The sequence below is a fragment of the Salvia splendens genome, chromosome 1 (assembly GCF_004379255.2).
Source record: "Salvia splendens isolate huo1 chromosome 1, SspV2, whole genome shotgun sequence".
Lineage (NCBI taxonomy): Eukaryota > Viridiplantae > Streptophyta > Magnoliopsida > Lamiales > Lamiaceae > Salvia > Salvia splendens.
The window spans coordinates 41,209,698-41,228,178 of NC_056032.1; the positions used below are offsets into that span (position 1 = coordinate 41,209,698).

General features: G+C 36.9%; 2 protein-coding genes and 1 long non-coding RNA gene across 4 annotated transcripts; 1 reads left to right on the forward strand and 2 right to left on the reverse strand.

Moving 5' to 3' along the window:
* LOC121752084 lies at positions 1-1,882 on the reverse strand. Its single transcript, XR_006040253.1, has 2 exons — positions 1,059-1,882; positions 1-931 (listed from the first exon to the last, which is right to left on the reverse strand). It is a non-coding gene; the product is annotated as an uncharacterized LOC121752084 (long non-coding RNA).
* An 8,871-nt stretch (positions 1,883-10,753) lies between these two features.
* LOC121752091 (putative casein kinase II subunit beta-4) lies at positions 10,754-13,738 on the forward strand. Of its 2 annotated transcripts, none has more exons than XM_042146976.1 (5): positions 10,754-11,118; positions 12,154-12,375; positions 12,829-12,938; positions 13,028-13,193; positions 13,308-13,738. In XM_042146976.1, exons 1-5 carry the CDS (start codon positions 10,950-10,952, stop codon positions 13,436-13,438), a joined length of 798 nt encoding a protein of 265 aa, XP_042002910.1. In that variant the 5' UTR covers positions 10,754-10,949; the 3' UTR covers positions 13,439-13,738. The 2 variants fall into 2 exon arrangements, with proteins under 2 accessions (XP_042002910.1, XP_042002915.1); XM_042146981.1 differs by lacking the exon at positions 10,754-11,118 and adding an exon at positions 11,146-11,703.
* Positions 13,739-14,147: 409 nt separating this feature from the next.
* LOC121800566 (60S ribosomal protein L37a-1) lies at positions 14,148-15,897 on the reverse strand. Its single transcript, XM_042200117.1, has 5 exons — positions 15,817-15,897; positions 14,909-14,948; positions 14,654-14,742; positions 14,487-14,569; positions 14,148-14,405 (listed from the first exon to the last, which is right to left on the reverse strand). The coding sequence occupies exons 1-5, from the start codon at positions 15,817-15,819 to the stop codon at positions 14,342-14,344; spliced, it is 279 nt and encodes a 92-aa protein (XP_042056051.1). The 5' UTR covers positions 15,820-15,897; the 3' UTR covers positions 14,148-14,341.
* Between the last annotated feature and the right edge of the window lie 2,584 nt (positions 15,898-18,481).

The following is an 18,481-nucleotide window of genomic DNA, read 5'->3' on the forward strand; positions in this document are numbered from 1 at the left end:
TTATCAAAATTTTGTGTCTCTTTCCAAAAGACATGTAAGCATACAAAGAAAAGAAAGGAAGAGAATGGGAATCCATAACAGGAAAAGGAAAAGGAAAAGGTAAACAGGCTAATTGCTTTCCAATTCAACATTTCAAAAAAATGTGTGAACCAATCCAAAATACAAAAAAAAAAGAGCAAAGCAACAATGGGTACTGAGGGAGCATAATGCCCACAAGAACTCTCACCTAGCTTTGTCCCCACAAGAACAATTGGTACTGAGGGAGCATAATGCCGCAACTCCGGGACCCACTTCACCATCACAAACAAGAAGAAAGCAAAACCAATCCATGAAAAAAAAAGTTAGTAGCTGCCAATGGATTGAGATGAAGGGAGAGTTTTACTTTCTTGGAAATGTTTTCAAAGCTTGGCCAACTTATGAGAGAGAAATCCAGGAGGAATACATCTGCCCCTCTGTAACTAAGAGGCCTCAATCTGTTGTAGTTTTCTTGGCCTGCATAAGTTGATCAAGAATTTGGAGAAAATAATTAGTTTACAAATCAAAAGAGAAAAGAAAAGGAAAAAAAGGCCTTGTTCTTGCACATGCCCTGCTAATGAATCCCTCCATCTTTTAGCAAAAGAAAAGGCCTTTTTTCTTTATATGATCAACTTTAAAGTTTAAAACATGGCTAAGGATGCGTTATAGTTCAAGATTTGGATGGCAAATCAAACATTCAAGATCAGATTTTTATTAAAATTAAAGAATACATCAAACACTTTCTTGATAAATCAGTGGGAATCAAAGTTAATTAACAAACATACAATGCAAACCCAACCAAACTATTAATAAATGAATGGAACATGCCAGCAGTATCCTATAAGCCCAGATTCACAGTCTGCCCATCAACACTCACATTGGCACTGAAATTATCAAACACAGTTGGAACATAATCCTGAAACAAGAAAAGTGTTTATAAGAGAGAGAGAGAGAGAGAGAGAGATGTCCATGCACCAAGAAAACACTCACAAACAAAAGTGAAAAACTAATCCCAAGTGAAATTGAGAAATTATTACACTTACAGTTGGGAAAGTGTTGCTAGTGTAGGAGATGAGAAGGCATGTGTTACGAACGTTCTTCGCAACGTATCCGATTAGCAATCGTCTCGCTGGTTATGATGCTCAATCCTTCGACATGCTCAATGAAAAGTGCACAAGTTTTGCTGTTTTCCGGACGTGTTCCGTGAACAGCAAAGAGAGAAAACAAAATTCACGCTTCTTGCTCAAGTTAGGCTTGGGGAAAAATGTTTCATTAAAAAAATAATGGCAATGAAATACCCTATTTTATAGACTAAGGACCCTAGGTGGTTCGACTTAACCTAGACATTCGGGAAAGAACCACAAAGAAAACTCAAATGTGGCTTATAGTTTTGGCCCGACTCAAAATAGTTTAAATAAAAGTCTCAAAACAAAAATAACTCTAAATAAGTAAAGTTCCAAAAATAACTATTGGCATTGCTCCTTTAATTCCTGAGTTTAATCGGCTGCTTCAACTTGTCTCTCGGCCTCAATGATCTCGTCGTCGTGGCCGCTTCTGCAGCTTGATCGGCCTCTGCTTCACTTACATCCGGCACCACCTCCGACTCTGCCTCCTCCTCTCTGTGTACATGCTGTTCCTCTGCAGTTACAGCAGGTATCAATGGGGAGCTCGTATCAGCATGTCTTCCCGACTGCACCATCACCAACTATGACACATTTGATGAATTTGGTTGCGGTGGAATTTGGAGCAGTAATATTATTACCACTCATTGGATTTTCAAGAATTGAATTTTTAAGTGATGAGATGAAAGATTCCCATTGTCATTTTCTCTCTGTTTTTTGGGTACTAATGAGCTGACACATGGGAGTATTTGAGGGAAGGTGGCCATAAAAAGCAAAGCTGTAGCCTATTTGAGTAGTATTGTGAGTGAATGAAGTCTATTGAATTTTATTTTATTTTATTTTATTTTATTTTAGGACAAATTAAGAAGTTTTATCAAAATTTTATAAATCTTGCAACGGATGACGCAATAATTCTTTTTTTTTAATTCGAATTTTAATTAAAAAAATTATTTTTCAAACGGTAATGTTACCGTTAATTTTTTATTTTCTTTTTTTTATTTTTTTATTTATTTACTCTATAAATAATCCTATTTCATACTCATTTCACACACAAACACACATCTATTCCTCTCAAATCCTCTCTATAATCACTCCAATTTCAGCTTAAATCAACTCAAACAAATGGATCCTTTTGAGCAAATGTGTCAACTAATGGAACAATCACTTGAAGAAGATCGACGCCGAAAGGCAGAGGAAGCCGCGCCGCCTCCACGACGCTCCCGGGCATACATCCATCGCAACCGGGAGGAAGCCGCCGCAAGGTTAGTACGCGACTACTTCTGCGATAACCCAATTTGGGGAGAAACCTACTTCCGTCGTCGTTTCCGCATGAGTAAACCGCTATTTCTCCACATCGCGAATACTTTGGCAGCCCGGGAAGAGTTCTTCCGAGAAGGGTTCGACGCGGTCGGGCGTCCCAGCCACACAACGCTGCAGAAATGTACTGCAGCAATCCGTCAGCTTGCGACTGGACAAACGGCCGACATGTTCGACGAATACGTCCACATCGGAGACACCACTGGGCGCATGTGCTTGCTCAAATTCTGCAAAGGCGTCCGGGCAGCCTTTACCGATGAATTTCTTCAGAGGGCAAGCACGACCGATTATCAGTTCCTCCTCGACCTGCACGAACAAGTGCACGGATTCCCCGGGATGCTTGGCAGTGTCGATTGCATGCACTGGCAATGGAAGAATTGTCCGGTGGCTTGGAGGGGGTCCTACACGAGCGGCCACAAAGGCACCCACCCAACCGTTGTACTCGAGGCCGTTGCCGGCTACCAGCTTTGGATCTGGCACGCGTACTTCGGGGTCCCTGGCTCGAACAACGACATAAACGTGCTCCACCAGTCCGACCTCTTTACAAAAATTTTGGATGGTAAAGCGTCGGCCATCAACTTCGTCGCCAACAACCGGCTGTATAAAATGGGGTACTATCTCGCCGACGGCATCTACCCGAAGTGGCCGACCTTCGTGAAGACGTGCAACAGGCCTGCGAACCCAAAGCAGGCTCTTTTTGTGCAGAAGCAGGATGCTGCTCGCAAGGATGTGGAGAGGGCGTTCGGGGTTCTCCAAGCGCGCTTCAACATCATCAAAGCCCCGGCTCGTTCGTGGTTCATGGAGAGCATGGTCGACATCATGTATACGTGCCATGATTGTCCAAGACGAAGGACCCGAGGCGAGAAATTGGTTCGACCCCGAATCCCCCGGAAGCTCAACCGCATGTAGTCCGCTGCGAAGTGGAGCGCATCCGTCAATACAAGAACGGTTGTCTATTCGGGCAAGGACACGCGACTCTAGCGCCCACGCCCAACTCCAAAAGGATCTAATTGAGCACATTTGGGAAAACTTTGGAGGAGAAAATTAAATTATGTCATTTTTATTTTTTTAGGATTTTAATTATGTCCATTTTCTATTTGTTTGAATTTTAATGTTGTTTTAATTTTAATAAAGTGTGTTTGTTTTAATTGAATTGGGTTGGAAAAAAAATTTAAAATGAAATTTAATGAATAGTAATTTAAGGGACGGAATAAGGGACGGAGTGTTGCAGGTTCCGTCCCTTAGTTAAGGGGTGGAGGAATAAAGTACAGTGGGGCCCTCAAATAGTAGTTTAAGGGACGGTGGGGGGACAACGTAGTGGATGCTCTTAACTCTCCTATTGCAAAAAAAAACTACGACATGCGAGTATAGAAAATTTCTGCGAACGTATGGAAAGTTCCGATTTTCTTGGAGAAGTTGGAAACCCTACCTTGCCCGATGATAGACCGTCGCCGCCGCCTTCTTCTGGCCCGGAGGAATTCAAAGCAACAAAGAAGGTCCGGCATAGAGAGGAAGATACACCGATGTTGTCGGGCTATCAGAATCGCCTACTCGCCGGAACAGAGCATCCTATTATGATGGATAATTTGGGTAACAATACAGACGATCGGGGGAGCATGCTTGCTGGATCGGAGAATTGGGACAAGGACATGGCATCAAGGTGGCGACTGGTGATGTTCAAGTGGATAAGAAGAAATTTTTTAAAATAAAGTTTTTATTTTTAGGAGGCGAATAAAAAAAAATTTCCATCTTTAGGCCGGAAGAAGTATTAGAAGTTTTTTATGATGAGATAAATGTTATCGGAGTAATATGGGATATAATCAAATATAAACTTTATACAAACTCTAAACTATGACCAGTATTGCTAAAAAAGTCAATTAATAGCAATAAAAAATGTCAATATATTTCAATGGTTGATGTTGTGTTGACATTGTATTAACATTTTCTGTTGTTATTATTTTATCATCTGACATTTTCTGATGGTCCAGATAATAGTTTGGAGTTTGTACAATATTTAGAGTTTGGAGAGTAATATTATATATAATCCGTAATCAATGGGTATGGGTTAATTAATTGGTCCAAACATGGAGCCCAAGTAGTAAATAAGCTAAAGCCCAAGCTAACTTTTAAAACGATAGTACTCCTAGTCTCCTACTATATATACGAAGCCCATATAATAATGAACAGAAAACTAAAAGGATCAACATCATCGGAGAAAATAATTGGTTGAAGATGACGTCGCCGGCGTTTCCTGGCGCTGCTCGTATCTCCGACTCTGATTGCTTCCCTGCTTACACCGCCTCCCTTAAATGTAATCTTCCTTCAATTAATATCATTCTTTCCACTCTCTCTTCTAGTTTAGGGTTTATTCATTTACTATCAGGATTTAATTGATCTGATGTTCCCCAATTTTGAATAATATCTGTCGTTCCTTTGGAAAGTGTGAATTTTAGAGAAATCCTAGTAGAATTCTCACTTAGGATCTCGAAGATAAACGGTTTCGCGTGGTTTGGATTTTGTTAGGGCTTGAGTTCAGCTGAATTGATTGTATAAAATTATTGTATGTGTTTGTGTATTAGCTAGATTACCATTTGGAGCTCAATAGGTGAGTTGGTATTAGCAAGGGCTCTCAGCTCGGAGAGAGAGGTTTGAAAGAGAAACCTATGTTATTTTTAACATATCCTTCTGGATTTTGCATTAGAATATTTTATTAAGTGGAAATAATTTCACTAGTAATGTCCAAGCAAAAGCTTTCTGTTATTTTCTTTGTTGCCCCCAAATTGCCATATCTTCTGTTTTAGCTTTACTTCAATTTATTTAGATTTGTGTGTTATCAATTTATTTTCATGGATTTCAAAGTTAAACATGTTCTGCATTCTAATATTTCAGGTTTAGAAGAATACAGCAATGAGAAGAGTAAATGCCAACAACATTTTGACGTTTACAAGGAATGCAGAAAAAAGGAAGTAAGGATTATACTAGTACATGGCAAATGCTTAATTATTTTCAGTGTGTTAATTATTGAATTTGGAGAAGAGATTAGTTATTTCCTTTCTTTAACGTGACAGAGGGAAGCACGGCTGGAACGGAATAAGAGTCGATCTCTCTTTTCATGAGCATATTGGTACATGATTGTCTGTAACATTTAGGGCTTGATTGTTCAGTGATATGTATCCCACAGATATTTCGTCTTCTTACACTTGTAGGTAGCATTGCTTTCGAGTTTTTTACTCAAATAACAAATACTCTTCTGATTGTGTTTTCCTATATAAGTTTGTGAGAAAACCATTTATGCCATGCTATGCTCTGTTTCAAGATTCGATATGGTGTGAAATTTTTCAAAGGGGCCTTTTGTGTATACACTTGGATTTTTGTGATCTTTCTTTTCTCTCTTTTTTGTGAACTAGTCAAGTAGCTTATAACTAATTCCTTTGCAGATGGTTTATCGCTTTCGTTAAGTTCCGGCCTTTATAAAAGGTGGATAGACAGAGTTCACTATATGGAAAGAGGAGAATATGATACATTGTGTTTGGTTTCACTTTGATTAGGTTACTACTATTTGCTTTTGTTTCTATGAAGATTGTTCATCATAACATGTTATGATCTCTTTTATGTTGTATGTGCCATGTGGTACGAGATAAACAGTAGGTATATATATTCACACCAGTAACATCTGTTTGTGTGTTTCTAGGATTGTGGAACTATTTAATATGAAAATATTTGCCTATTGTTTCTTCTTTTAATTATTGTCTTAAAGCAAGATTTTTTACCATGGCTTTCCAGTAAGATGAGGGTGCACACAATAGACATTTGGAAGATGACTCATTAAATATGATTATTTGTTGTTTTCATCTCCTTGGGATAATAGATTGCTTTTAGTTTGATAATAATATGAATATGGTTTATATCTATTTTATAATGTAGTACAAAATCTAATATGCTATGAATTTCTTAAAAGACCAAATTAGCTTTGATACTCATAATTAAGTACGTAGTTACAATTATATAATATGTGTATATATGTGAATGTGATTGCGCATTGCATGGGCGTATTAGGTATATTAATTTGGCTACTTAAATGTTGAATCTTAATATCTTTTTCTTTGCTTTTGGTATCATATTTTAGCCTCAATTTTCATCCGATCTTGCAAAATGTATGCTTTTTTGTTATGTCATAATTAAATACTGTATGTTATATGGGCATCGATTGACAGATTTTTGTTGTTGAAAATGTGAAGAAATTCAAAGATTTTCTTCAATGACGCAGCAGGAAGATTTGAGTCAATAGGGGAGATTTAATAAAATTGATAATGACACAATTAGTCTCACAATAAAGAAAATCAAAGAGTAAATCCAATCTTCACGTTATTCAGTATTCGCATCAAAAAAGCAACTGCGAATTTTATAATAGATTAATAGTAGTTATATGGAGTATGAAACATAATTAAATACGAGCTAATTAATCAAAATGGAAAAAGCAACTGCGAATTTTGATAATGACACAATTATGTCCACACTCGATTCGGACACAATTAATCAAAATTGTTGATTATTTTCTTGGTAGCTGACATGAGTACTATGAACAGATTATTGAATTAATTAAAAGGAAAATAGAAGAATGAAAAGGAAAAAGGGAAAAGGAAAAAGGAAAAAGGAAAAAGGAAAAAGATTATTGAATTAATTAAGGGTTCGATTGATTGCCTATGTTAGAAAATGTAGGAAAGCAAATACTATCATTATTTTACAATACTTTCTAACTTTTCATGGTAGAGATAGGTAACCCTATTTATTGTTTGGTTGCAGATTAGGAATTCTTCTGCAGAATTTTTGTATATTTGGTTCAAATAGCAAAATAATATGATATGCAACCAAAAAGACCATTATATCCCTTAAATTAATTTGTAAACCCCATGTTACCCTTGAACCCAAATTTAGCGGTAAAAGGGAGGCAAAAATTTCAGAATCCCGCCACCATATTTTTCACCCATTCTACATATATTAAAATTTCAGCCTCTCCCTCCCATTTTCATTGACAGCGTAGAACTATTGGAAAGCCTCCTTCCAATCTCTGCGCGTGGGTTCGAGCTCTAAGGACGAAGCACAAACTTCGGTCCATCCAAGTAGATATAAATTGTTTACCGGTGAGTCGATTTAAATTTTGTTGTGCTATGGTGAAATGGTGGTTTATGCTGTGATTGATCGCACAAGTATATATTCGCATTATCCCAATTCTTCGTTAAAATTATTTATCAGAATATGGAGTATTTTGGGTTTCATGGTTTAATTTTTGTGTTTTTGTCCGAATTATTTGTTCTAAATTTGACCTAACATTATGCTAATGAGTGGATTGTGTTAATATTTTTTAAGTTTACTGTGTATTTGTTGAATAAGAAATTGCTTGGTGTCTTTTGTTCTAAAATTGTTTGGTTTATGTTCACTGTGTTTTCCGTTTCATGTAAGCAAATTGCTTGGTATCTCTATGTTGCTATATAGTATTTTAGAACACAAGCATAAAACATAATTTGTGATATCGCATTGTTCAATGTGTTTTCCGTTTCGTGTAAGCAGATTCATTTCCCCTTAATGGCCAACTGCCATAAACGTGCAAGCTCTGTTGCGTCAAGCCAGGAGACAGAGGGTTAGTTCCCAATAAACTACTCGATCCATGTCATTGTGTGGACATTCAAATTATTATTGATCTTGTCTTGTTCATGTCCAACAGGAATGAGTGGATTTGGTCTAAGCAATTCGACTATAAGTGATAGGTCAAGAAGAGGTTGGACAGATAAGGAGGACGCCACCCTTATTATGGCGATGAAGGATCTCGTGGCTACTGGATGGAAGTCGGATAACGGTTTCAAGGCTGGTTATCTAACACGGATTGAGAATATAATGCGTCAACACGGATTGAGAATATAATGCGTTATCATCCAAAAATCTAAAACTATCATTATGAAACTAAAGTATCATTTTATCATTTGAAACTATCATTTTATTCCATCAAAGTATTATTTTATCATCCAAAAATCTAAAACTATCATTATGAAACAAAAGTATCATTTTATCATTTGAAACTATCATTTTATCCCCTCAAACTATCATTTTATGATGCAAAAGTATCATTTTATCATCCAAAGAACTAAAACTATCATTATGAAACAAAAATATAATTTTATCATTTGAAACTATCATTTTGTCCCCTCAAACTATCATTTTATGATGCAAAAGTATCATTTTATCCAACCAAAGAACTCAAACAATCAATTTATCATGCAAAAGTATCATTTTATCATTTTACACTATCATTTTGTTCTCTCAAACTATCATTTTATGATGCAAAAGTATCATTTTATCATCCAAAAATCTAACTATCATTATGAAACAAAAGTATCATTTTATCATTTGAAACTATCATTTTATCCCCTCAAACTATCATTTTATGATGCAAAAGTATCATTTTATCATCCAAAAATCTAAAACTATTATTCTTTTTTTCATACTTAACTAAATTTACATTAAAACTCGCATAGTCCATAAAATCTTTATTTTTAAGGAACTAATGAGGTAGAATAAAGAAAAATAAATAAAGTACTTGAAAATTAAAATTTCAGTTTTATTAAAAAGAATAAATATGGAGTATCATTTCATTTGGACGTTCCAACTATTGTTTACATTAAAATGATAATTTACATTAAAACTTGCATAGTCAAACTATCATTTTATGATGCAAAAGTATCATTTTATCCAACCAAAGAACTCAAACAATCAATCTATCATGCAAAAGTATCATTTTATCATCCAAAAATCTAAAACTATCATTATGAAACAAAAGTATCATTTTATCATTTGAAACTATCATTTTATCCCCTCAAACTATCATTTTATGATGCAAAAGTATCATTTTATCATCCAAAGAACTAAAACTATCATTATAAAACAAAAATATCATTTTATCATTTGAAACTATCATTTTGTCCCTTCAAACTATCATTTTATGATGTAAAAGTATCATTTTATCCAACCAAATAACTCAAACAATCAATTTATCATGCAAAAGTATCATTTTATCATTTGAAACTATCATTTTGTCCCCTCAAACTATCATTTTATGATGCAAAAGTATCATTTTATATCACTAATATTTTAGATTGCATAAATCTCTACTTCTTTTCAATTTATTATTCTAATATCACTAATATTTCACATAACAATTGGAGGTCGACTGATATAAAAGGTATTCATACAACTTCCTTTAAAACATTCAGTTCGAACTCATCAAGTCCCTCGTTCACCTTATGCGAAAAGATAAAAAAAATGCAGAAATGGAGTAATTAGCATAGTCATTCATCACTGCCACAAATCGGCATCTCAACAATTCCTTCCAAAAGATACAAATAGACACCTCAACAATGCAAAGCAAAAGATAAAAAATAACAAAAATGGAGTAATTAGCATCTGCGTTCATCAATGTCACTAGTTCAACACTGTAACACAAAAGTTAAAAAAAATAGTGATTTTCATAAACACCTACTAATCAAAAAATATCACTCATTCAACAAATTATTAACATCGAAGGCAAATAACAATAATTTTGTGAATACACAACAAAATCATACTCCAATTTTGTGGATGGAGACAAGCCATCATAAATCTCAGACTTTGTATTCATTCCTCGACCAAAATATACCTAGGTCGATAAGTAATTAGGATTGTAAAGAAATCGATACCTTCCGAATCAAGTCTGAATCAGACATGCTTGAAGCTTATGGCGTCGTCCTCGTCAAGGGAGCACAACGAGCTGCGCGGTTTCTTTTTCCCAAATTCTATTTACCCAATTTCTGTGCGCCCAAGCGTTAGGATTTCTTCCGCTGGAGCAGATTGCAGCAATTTACCCAATTTCTCCTATTTGCCCAATTTCTGTGCGCCTAATTGGGCGTTAGGAATTCTTCCGCTCAATGAAGCAGATTGCAGCAATTTTTGCTGAGATAGATGAAGGATAAATTGGTAAAATCTAATTTAGTATTAATTGATGGAGCCATGGATACAGCTATATCGCAGGGGTGGTAGGAGGTTAGAGATAACTCAATAAAGTGGTTAACTATCCCAAAAACTAAAACGGGTCAGGATAGTTTTCCGGGTCAAAAATCTTTTTCCAAAAGTGAACCAAACAGAGGAAAATGCAGGAAAACATTCCACTAACCTATTGTTTCAAGGCAACCAATCAGGAAAATAGAAGAATGAAAAGGAAAAAGGAAAAAGGAAAAAGGAAAAAGGAAAATATCTGAAAAATGAATCAACAGAGAGGAAACGAAGAAAATCGAAAATGAAAAATAAACAGCAGCATCGCCAGCTGCGGCTCTCTCTAGATGTACCATACAAACAAACCCTAGTTCTCTCCAAATCTCACCCTTTTCCCCTTCAATCTTGGAATTATGATTCCCAATCCCATACGCCTCTCCTAATTTTGGTCAATTTGATTTTCCCCTGTTGGCTGACATGTACAGAGATCGAGGGGAGATGTTGGATCGGAAGCGAATCAACGACGCCTTGGACAAACATTTGGAAAAGTCTTCGCCTTCCACCTCCAGAAACAAGGGTTCTGTCGACCCTAGAAGCAATCGCTCTTCCTCCACCCTCCCTACTGACAAGAACCAGTGTTCTGATGGTAGGTTGTTTGCCTACTTTGCTTGTGCTTTTGTGAACCGAGTGTCCACAATAGGACCGCCGCGGCGGTTGTTCGACAGCCGAGAGGACACTTTTTTTAGCCACATTTCAAAAAATAAAATCTAAAATCAAAAAATCCATCTCCTTCATCAACCCATCTTCTTCTTCACTTCAAAAAATCAAAAGAAAACGAAAAAAAAAGGAAATCCGGCGACCGCCGCGCCGGGGCGGACGCACAATAGGCAGGCGCGCTCGCGCACCGGCGTGCCCTAGCCGCCTGCTCGCCGATGGATGTTCCGCCCCCTTCCATTCGTCCGCGTCGGGGCGGACGCTTTTCCTACAATAGTTCGCCGGGGCGGCGGCGACCGCCGGCCGCCCCTATAGTGGATGCTCATTCCCAATTCATTTTTTTAATTCCAATATCAAATCTCAATTTTTTTTCAAATCCACTCTCCGAAAATGGACTCTGGCGATGAGTATCAACGCGCATGGGATGAGGCCTGGGATGAGGTCTATGACGCGTTGGTTGAAGAGGTTGAGCAAGAAGCACGGGAGGAGGAGGAGCGCATCATGAATCCTTTCGTTTGTAATTCTTCGTTGTATAATTATTTATGAATGAATTATGTTTTTTATTTCTAATTATTTTTGTCTCTTAGGTCACCGCCGATCGGCGACCGATGCACGTTAATTTTTATCTATATACTCCCTCCTCTCACTCAAAATGTCGACACTCTTAGAGTGCAGTGGCACGGGATTTTTATTTATATAATTCCGAATCCCTTTTACTTTAACCTCACATACTCCTACTCCTGCAACTTGGACTTTAAAGGGAGTCTTTGCATGCAGTTAACATCTAGTATTTATGCTTGTATCATAGCTGATTTTGGATTTGTGTATGTGTGTTTCCGTCTGTACTTTATTTGTATTTGCCTAAGTGTACGTTATCAGCATGAACATTTACTTGTCCTTCTACATACAGTCCAAATATGTATTCTTTGAACAAGAAAATAATTTTGCTTATGTGTGACTCTTGTAGATGAATCTGACACAGACAGCGAAGAGGAATCTGATGTCAGTGGTTCTGATGGGGATGATGTATCCTGGATTTCATGGTTTTGCGACTTGCGTGGAAATGAATTCTTCTGTGAAGTCGACGATGAATACATCCAAGATGATTTTAATCTTTGCGGGTTGAGCAGTCAAGTACCATATTATGATTATGCACTTGACCTTATTCTGGATGTTGAATCTTCTCATGGTAGGCATTTTATAATGTTTGCTTACAGCGTCATTATTTGATCTGTCAGCCTTTCAAGAATGTGGTTTTTGTGTTGTTCTTTGCAAGCCTTGATTATGATCAACCAGTAACCGATCGAAGAAATCCATCTAAAATGCTGTGGCTCACATGAATTTCAATAGCCATATTCATTTGTTACTTCTGGTGGAATTATGTTTTTGGTTACTTATAAAGTCATCATGTGTTTCCAGATAGCTGCTTGAATGTTTGTATAGTGGTGTGAACTCTGTGCTTCCTCTTAGTTTCATGAATAGTGCATATTATTTACTGCTGCACAATTCTCTTAAAGCTTGGGTTACTTTTTCTGTGTTTCCTGGGGTTGGATTTTTTTTATTTTAGTGATAGCAGCTGGTGTTTACTTCTGATACCTTTTGACAGTGTGTTAACAGTCTCCAATTTGGATCACATATGTAGGTGATATGTTCACTGAGGAACAAAATGAATTGGTTGAGTCGGCTGCTGAAATGCTCTACGGCCTTATCCATGTCCGGTACATCTTGACCACCAAGGGAATGGCGGCAATGGTATCATCATTACTCCCTCAGCTTCTTTTTTCTAACTTCCTCGTCCTGTAATTACGATATCTAACTTGTCAAGCTGCAACCTAAAACAGTTAGAGAAGTACAAGAATTATGACTTTGGAAGATGTCCAAGAGTTTATTGCTGTGGACAGCCTTGTCTTCCCGTTGGACAATCAGACATTCCACGCTCCAGTACCGTAAAAATATACTGTCCCAAATGTGAAGATATTTTCTATCCACGATCCAAATATCAAGGCAGTATCCTTGTATGCTTTTTATCTTAAGTTTTTCATATTCTAGTAAGTGAGACATCCTGAAGATCCTCTTGGCATAGTATGTTTCATTTTGTGATGCTATCCTTAACTAGCATAGATATGGATGGAGCATACTTTGGGACCACTTTCCCTCATCTATATTTGATGACCTATGGGCACCTCAAGCCACAGAAGCCTGTGCAGAGCTATGTCCCCAGAGTTTTTGGGTTCAAACTCCACAAGCCTTGACGAATGAGTCGTCGTCACATGCAGTTGAAATTAATATTGCTTGGGTAAATGTTTTGTATCTGGTGTACCAAGTGGCCACGCGACAGAACAGGAGACGAGACTCACTCCTGAGGACAACATTGAATTGCAAAAATATTCAAGGAAGAAAAAGAGCCTCTATGTAAGCTAATATCTTTTCCATGCTGAGAGATGCTTGAAGCACTTACTCCTGTAGTTTTTCCCGTGTGCACAGCACAGCAATATATTGAAATTTACGCTAGGGTCATCAAATTTTTGCTACAAAAATGTTGACGAATTTAACTACTACTGTTTTCTCCATCTTCCACACAATGGCACTCCCATCATTCTATAGATGCCATGCATTTGGCCAAACAATGTCATTTTGCAGCAACATACGATGAAGAAATCGTTCAAAGCTATGAATGTTCAATTGTTCTTGATGGATTAAGGATTTAGGTATTCCTTTTTACTCAATCTTATACAAGAGGGTATGTCATTTCTCTACAACCAAACATTGGTAATTAAGGGTGTATGGTAACGTTAGTTCAATAGCTTTAACTAGTTGAAAATCTGCTAGTTCTCTGCTACAAATTATTGTCAATAGAAAAACATCCCAAGTGTCGTGGAAAATGAGGTTAAGCAGCAAATAACAAAATTTAACCAACTATAACAATCTATGGACTAAAACGGCAGCTACTGAGATTGTGAATAAAAAGGTAAACGGGTACAACATCATTGAAACAAATACGTATAATAGTAAACATCATTCAAAATCAAGTTACAGCTGCACTTTTGAAAGATATAAGCCTCAGTTTTGATGAGAAAGCATAAACACCCAAGTCTAAAGAAAATGAGAAAGGATAACAATAGAGAAATCAAAATTCACACAGTCTTTCCTAAAATTTAACTCTCAGTCGCCTCCCTCAACCTTCGGATAGTGCTCCTGACGGTCACGGCACTGGCAGTGCTGTTACACAAAGGAATCAGAGTCAGAATAAGAGAATTAGGCACACATGGACAACCATTGGCACAAGTAAAGGGTAATTACTTCATCGTGTAGGCACCACCGGCCTTCACTTTGCCGCAGTCCTTGCAACCCCAAATGCCAACAGCCTGTCTCTTCACAGCATACTGCACACGGAAGATTGAATTTACAGAATTAGGAAATAGTGGTACTATAAAATGTAAGTTTAAACATTTACTAAAAGTGCACACCTTGCCGCAAAACTCGCAGAAGTACTTGCTGTGTTGACTAACTTCCATCTTTTTTATTTGCTTCCTCAAACTAGCACCATAACGAGTGCCTATAATTTCATGGAATATCAAAGATTTAGCAAAATGACATGAAAACAATTTAAGAAAAATACATAGAAAACAAACTAAGTGTATGTGAACCATATGTGTGAGATTAAAATCGGTGAGAAATAGTAGTCAATTAGTAAAAATGAAACAAATCAAAATTGAACCTACCATATTTACCGACAATGCCAACCTTCTTGGTTCTCTTGGCCTGTACATAGGAATCAAAGTGAAGAAATGTTAAAAGGACTGACAAAATCTACACCTTTATCTATAGCTCAACAAAGATGAAATAGACAATTAAATGATCATTAAAGCAAATAACTTCATATTTGGAGTGCTATGTAAAATCTTAAAAAAATTTAAAGAATAAATGTTCGCAACACCACCCAAAATCAAATGACTCTGTCTCCAACACTTAAAGTTCAACAACCAAGATATATGTGACTCGAATCTACAGAGCAAACCAAACAAGAAGAGCATTAATAACCGATAACCAAAGCCAGGGCCCAAGTATCGCATAATGACAAAGTTAATCAATCAAATTACACGTGAAAATACATGATCCGATTAACACCGAACCTCACAGGGGAGGCAAATGAAAAATAGAGCTGAAGAGTTTAGCTTGCTCAGCAACGATGAGATGACCAGCAAATGGCTAATTAAAGTAAATAACTTCATATACATTAAAAATCTTGAAAATTTTGAAAAGAAGATATATTCGCAACAGAACCCAAAATCAAATAACTCCGTCTCAAACAATTAAAGTTTTTTAGCTACTGATCAATACATGACTCAAATCTACAGTGCAAAGCATGCAGCCGAAGTGATGATATTCGATAGCCAAAGCGAGTCGCACAATCACCGCATAATAACTATGTAAATCAATCAAATTACTCGTGAAAATGCATAATTAGACTATCACCGAACCAATTAAACTTTCCCCTAAACTGCCCAAATCAAGGGGATAAGCAAATGAGAAACAGAGTCATAAGCAGCAGTTGTTGTTGAAGCGATTCGGTTAACAACGAAAGACGCAGAGCAAAATGCAGAATCGCATCGGAAAGGTAGAATCTTACCATCGCAAACGAGCTAGAGAGACGACTGAGAGGCTGCAGCGACGAAAAACCCTAGATTCAACCCTAAATGCAATTCTGTGATTATATATAACCGAAATCTATTGAGGACTTTTGCAATCAAATGAATGTAGCCCAATTTAGTTCGGCCCATTCACAAACATATGGGCCTTTGCATCAGTTCGGCCCAACGTATTTGGGCCCTTTTGTCTACTTATTAATCCAATATGTTAATCAACCAAGTAGATTTAAATAATTTTATCCTGTGTTCCATTAAATTTATTTATGTCCTAAGAAATAGTATTATTTGATAAATCAAATAAAATGAATATTTAGAAAGAAAAATTGAACAAATATACTCTCACATTCAACAACAAAGGCTTGTGCAACTACTACAAGTCTACAAAATTAATAGGTACACAAAATAAATACTCACTATAAAAATTTGTCACTTATTTCTATTTTCGTTCGTCCCTAAAAATTTGTCACCTTTCATTTTTACCATTTTTTATAGAGGACCCCACATTCCACTAACTCATTCTCACTCACATTTTATTACTCTATTCGTCCCCCAAAAAGATATACTTTGGGTTCAGCACGAGTTTTAATGCAAAATTGGTAAAGTAAGAGAGAGGTAGAGAGAAAAAGTATTGTTAGTGGAAATGAGTTCCACCTCATTAGAGAGAAAAGAGTTTCCAAAAGTGAAACGTGCATATTCTCGTGGAACGGACTAAAAAGGAAAGAATGTGTATTCTTGTGGATGGAGGGAGTATAACATTAATATATAAAGGTAGGAAGGACTTACATACCTTTAGTTTTTCAATCCACTTTCAATTACATTTCTTAAAACTCGTGTTGGATCAAATGGTGACAACTTATTAGGGACGAGGGAGTATATTTTGATGTGTTTGTACAAGACGTAGAAATTTTAAAAGTTGTAACCATCCTAAGCACGTCTAACAAGGGCAGAGCCGGGAATTTGTGGGGAGAGTGGCAAATTTACCTACGAAGAACATTGAAGAATTTGAAGGGATTTTTTAGTGAAATTTTTTAAAAAAATTTATAACGGGCAATATATACATGAATTAGAAAAATTGAGTGGGGCATTTGCCCCTCTAATGCTCTTACTAGATCCGTCCACGACGTCTAACATCTTCTGGTAACAAAATAATTTTAATTGTAAAGATTGTGAGTGATAATTTTTTCTTGGATAATAACTTAAAGCTTTATTTTTCATAAATGTCTATGCACGAGAACAAAAAATGGTAAATTCGTATTAATCACGTTGAATAGGTTTTTCCACGTAAAATTCAGATGTTACTATTTTTTGTTCTTGCTTCTCATTATTAGCTCATTGATTCGTCCACATTAAGTGTTAGTACTCCTTCCTCGCCGCCCTCACGTCAACGTGTGGCGCCTCGTCCTACAATGTCTTCATGAACTTGATATGCTTGACCAGCTAATATAATCTAGAATGCATAAGATGCATGACGCTCGTCGTATGACCCTCAAACCAAGGTGACGAAGATTAGCAAGATAAGATAACGCACCTTGCCCCTATTAGAAGTCTCAAGATTGGCTTGATCAACCAAGAAGGAGATGGCTTGATCAAGCCATCGATCAAGTGTGTTGAACGAGATGGCGACCAAGAAGGAGATGGCTTGATCAAGCCATCGATAAAGTGTGTTGAACGAGATGACTTGATCACATCATCGATGAAGCTCATGGTCGTAATGGCGGACAACTTGATCAAGCCGTGAATCATGGTCGTAATGGCCAAGTTGATCAAGCTGTGGACCGAGGTGCCAAGCCACTGGACCTCACTGTACGTTGCATCGATGCGAATGCGACAAAGAAGATTGAAGCACGTGCTGTGCAAGGAGAGCCACGAGCTGAAACCAAGGATAAGCCAAGCAAGACTAGGGCTGGCAAATCGTGCGGATTGGTTCGTTATCGGGTCAACCTGATAATGACCCAACCCAATAAGGCCTAACCTGAACCCGACCTGTTAAGAAAACTGTAAATCCGAACACGAACCCGACCTGTTACCTTCAAATCCGAACACGACCCGCACCCGACACGAACCCGTTATCGACACGATAGAATATGGGTTGACACGACACGATAACAACCCGAACCTGATATTACACGATTAAAACCTAATATTACACAATTAAACCTTAATTTTTAACCTAATTTACACAATTAAAATTCATTTTATACTATTTAAACCTAATTTATAAGAAATTAAAAAATTAAAGTAATATATATATTTTTAAATAATAATAAAAATAATAATATTATTTCTTAATGGGTTATCCGTATCCGACCCGCATCCGACCCGAACCCAACCCGAAATTATCGGGTTCTTAATGGGTCAACCCGATAAGGACACGGATCCAATAAGACTTGACCCAAACCCAATAATTTCGTGCGGATTCGTGTCGGATTATCGTGTCGTGTCGAAAATTGCCAGCCCTAAGCAAGACAGCTAAGATGGAGGACCACGCTTGTACTTGGAGAGACGTGTTGATACGTGGATTAAAGAAGAAGGAATCGTTGCAGAGTTAGTTTTGATTAATATAGTTAGTTTTTATTAACGTTGTTAAAGTATGATTTGCCTTGTACTATGGAGATTAAGGAGAGATTCTAGATCTTTCCAATATGC

Excerpts from the sequence above, each read along its gene's own strand:
- LOC121752091 (XM_042146976.1), top strand. The coding sequence starts at position 10,950 with ATGTACAGAGATCGAGGGGAGATGTTGGATCGGAAGCGAATCAACGAC. Across the intron at positions 12,376-12,828 it reads GGATGTTGAATCTTCTCATG|GTGATATGTTCACTGAGGAA; the intron begins GTAGGCATTTTA and ends TCACATATGTAG. Across the intron at positions 12,939-13,027 it reads CCAAGGGAATGGCGGCAATG|TTAGAGAAGTACAAGAATTA; the intron begins GTATCATCATTA and ends AACCTAAAACAG.
- LOC121800566 (XM_042200117.1), bottom strand. Across the intron at positions 14,743-14,908 it reads TGGCATTGTCGGTAAATATG|GCACTCGTTATGGTGCTAGT; the intron begins GTAGGTTCAATT and ends ATGAAATTATAG. Across the intron at positions 14,570-14,653 it reads TCTGCGAGTTTTGCGGCAAG|TATGCTGTGAAGAGACAGGC; the intron begins GTGTGCACTTTT and ends TTCCGTGTGCAG.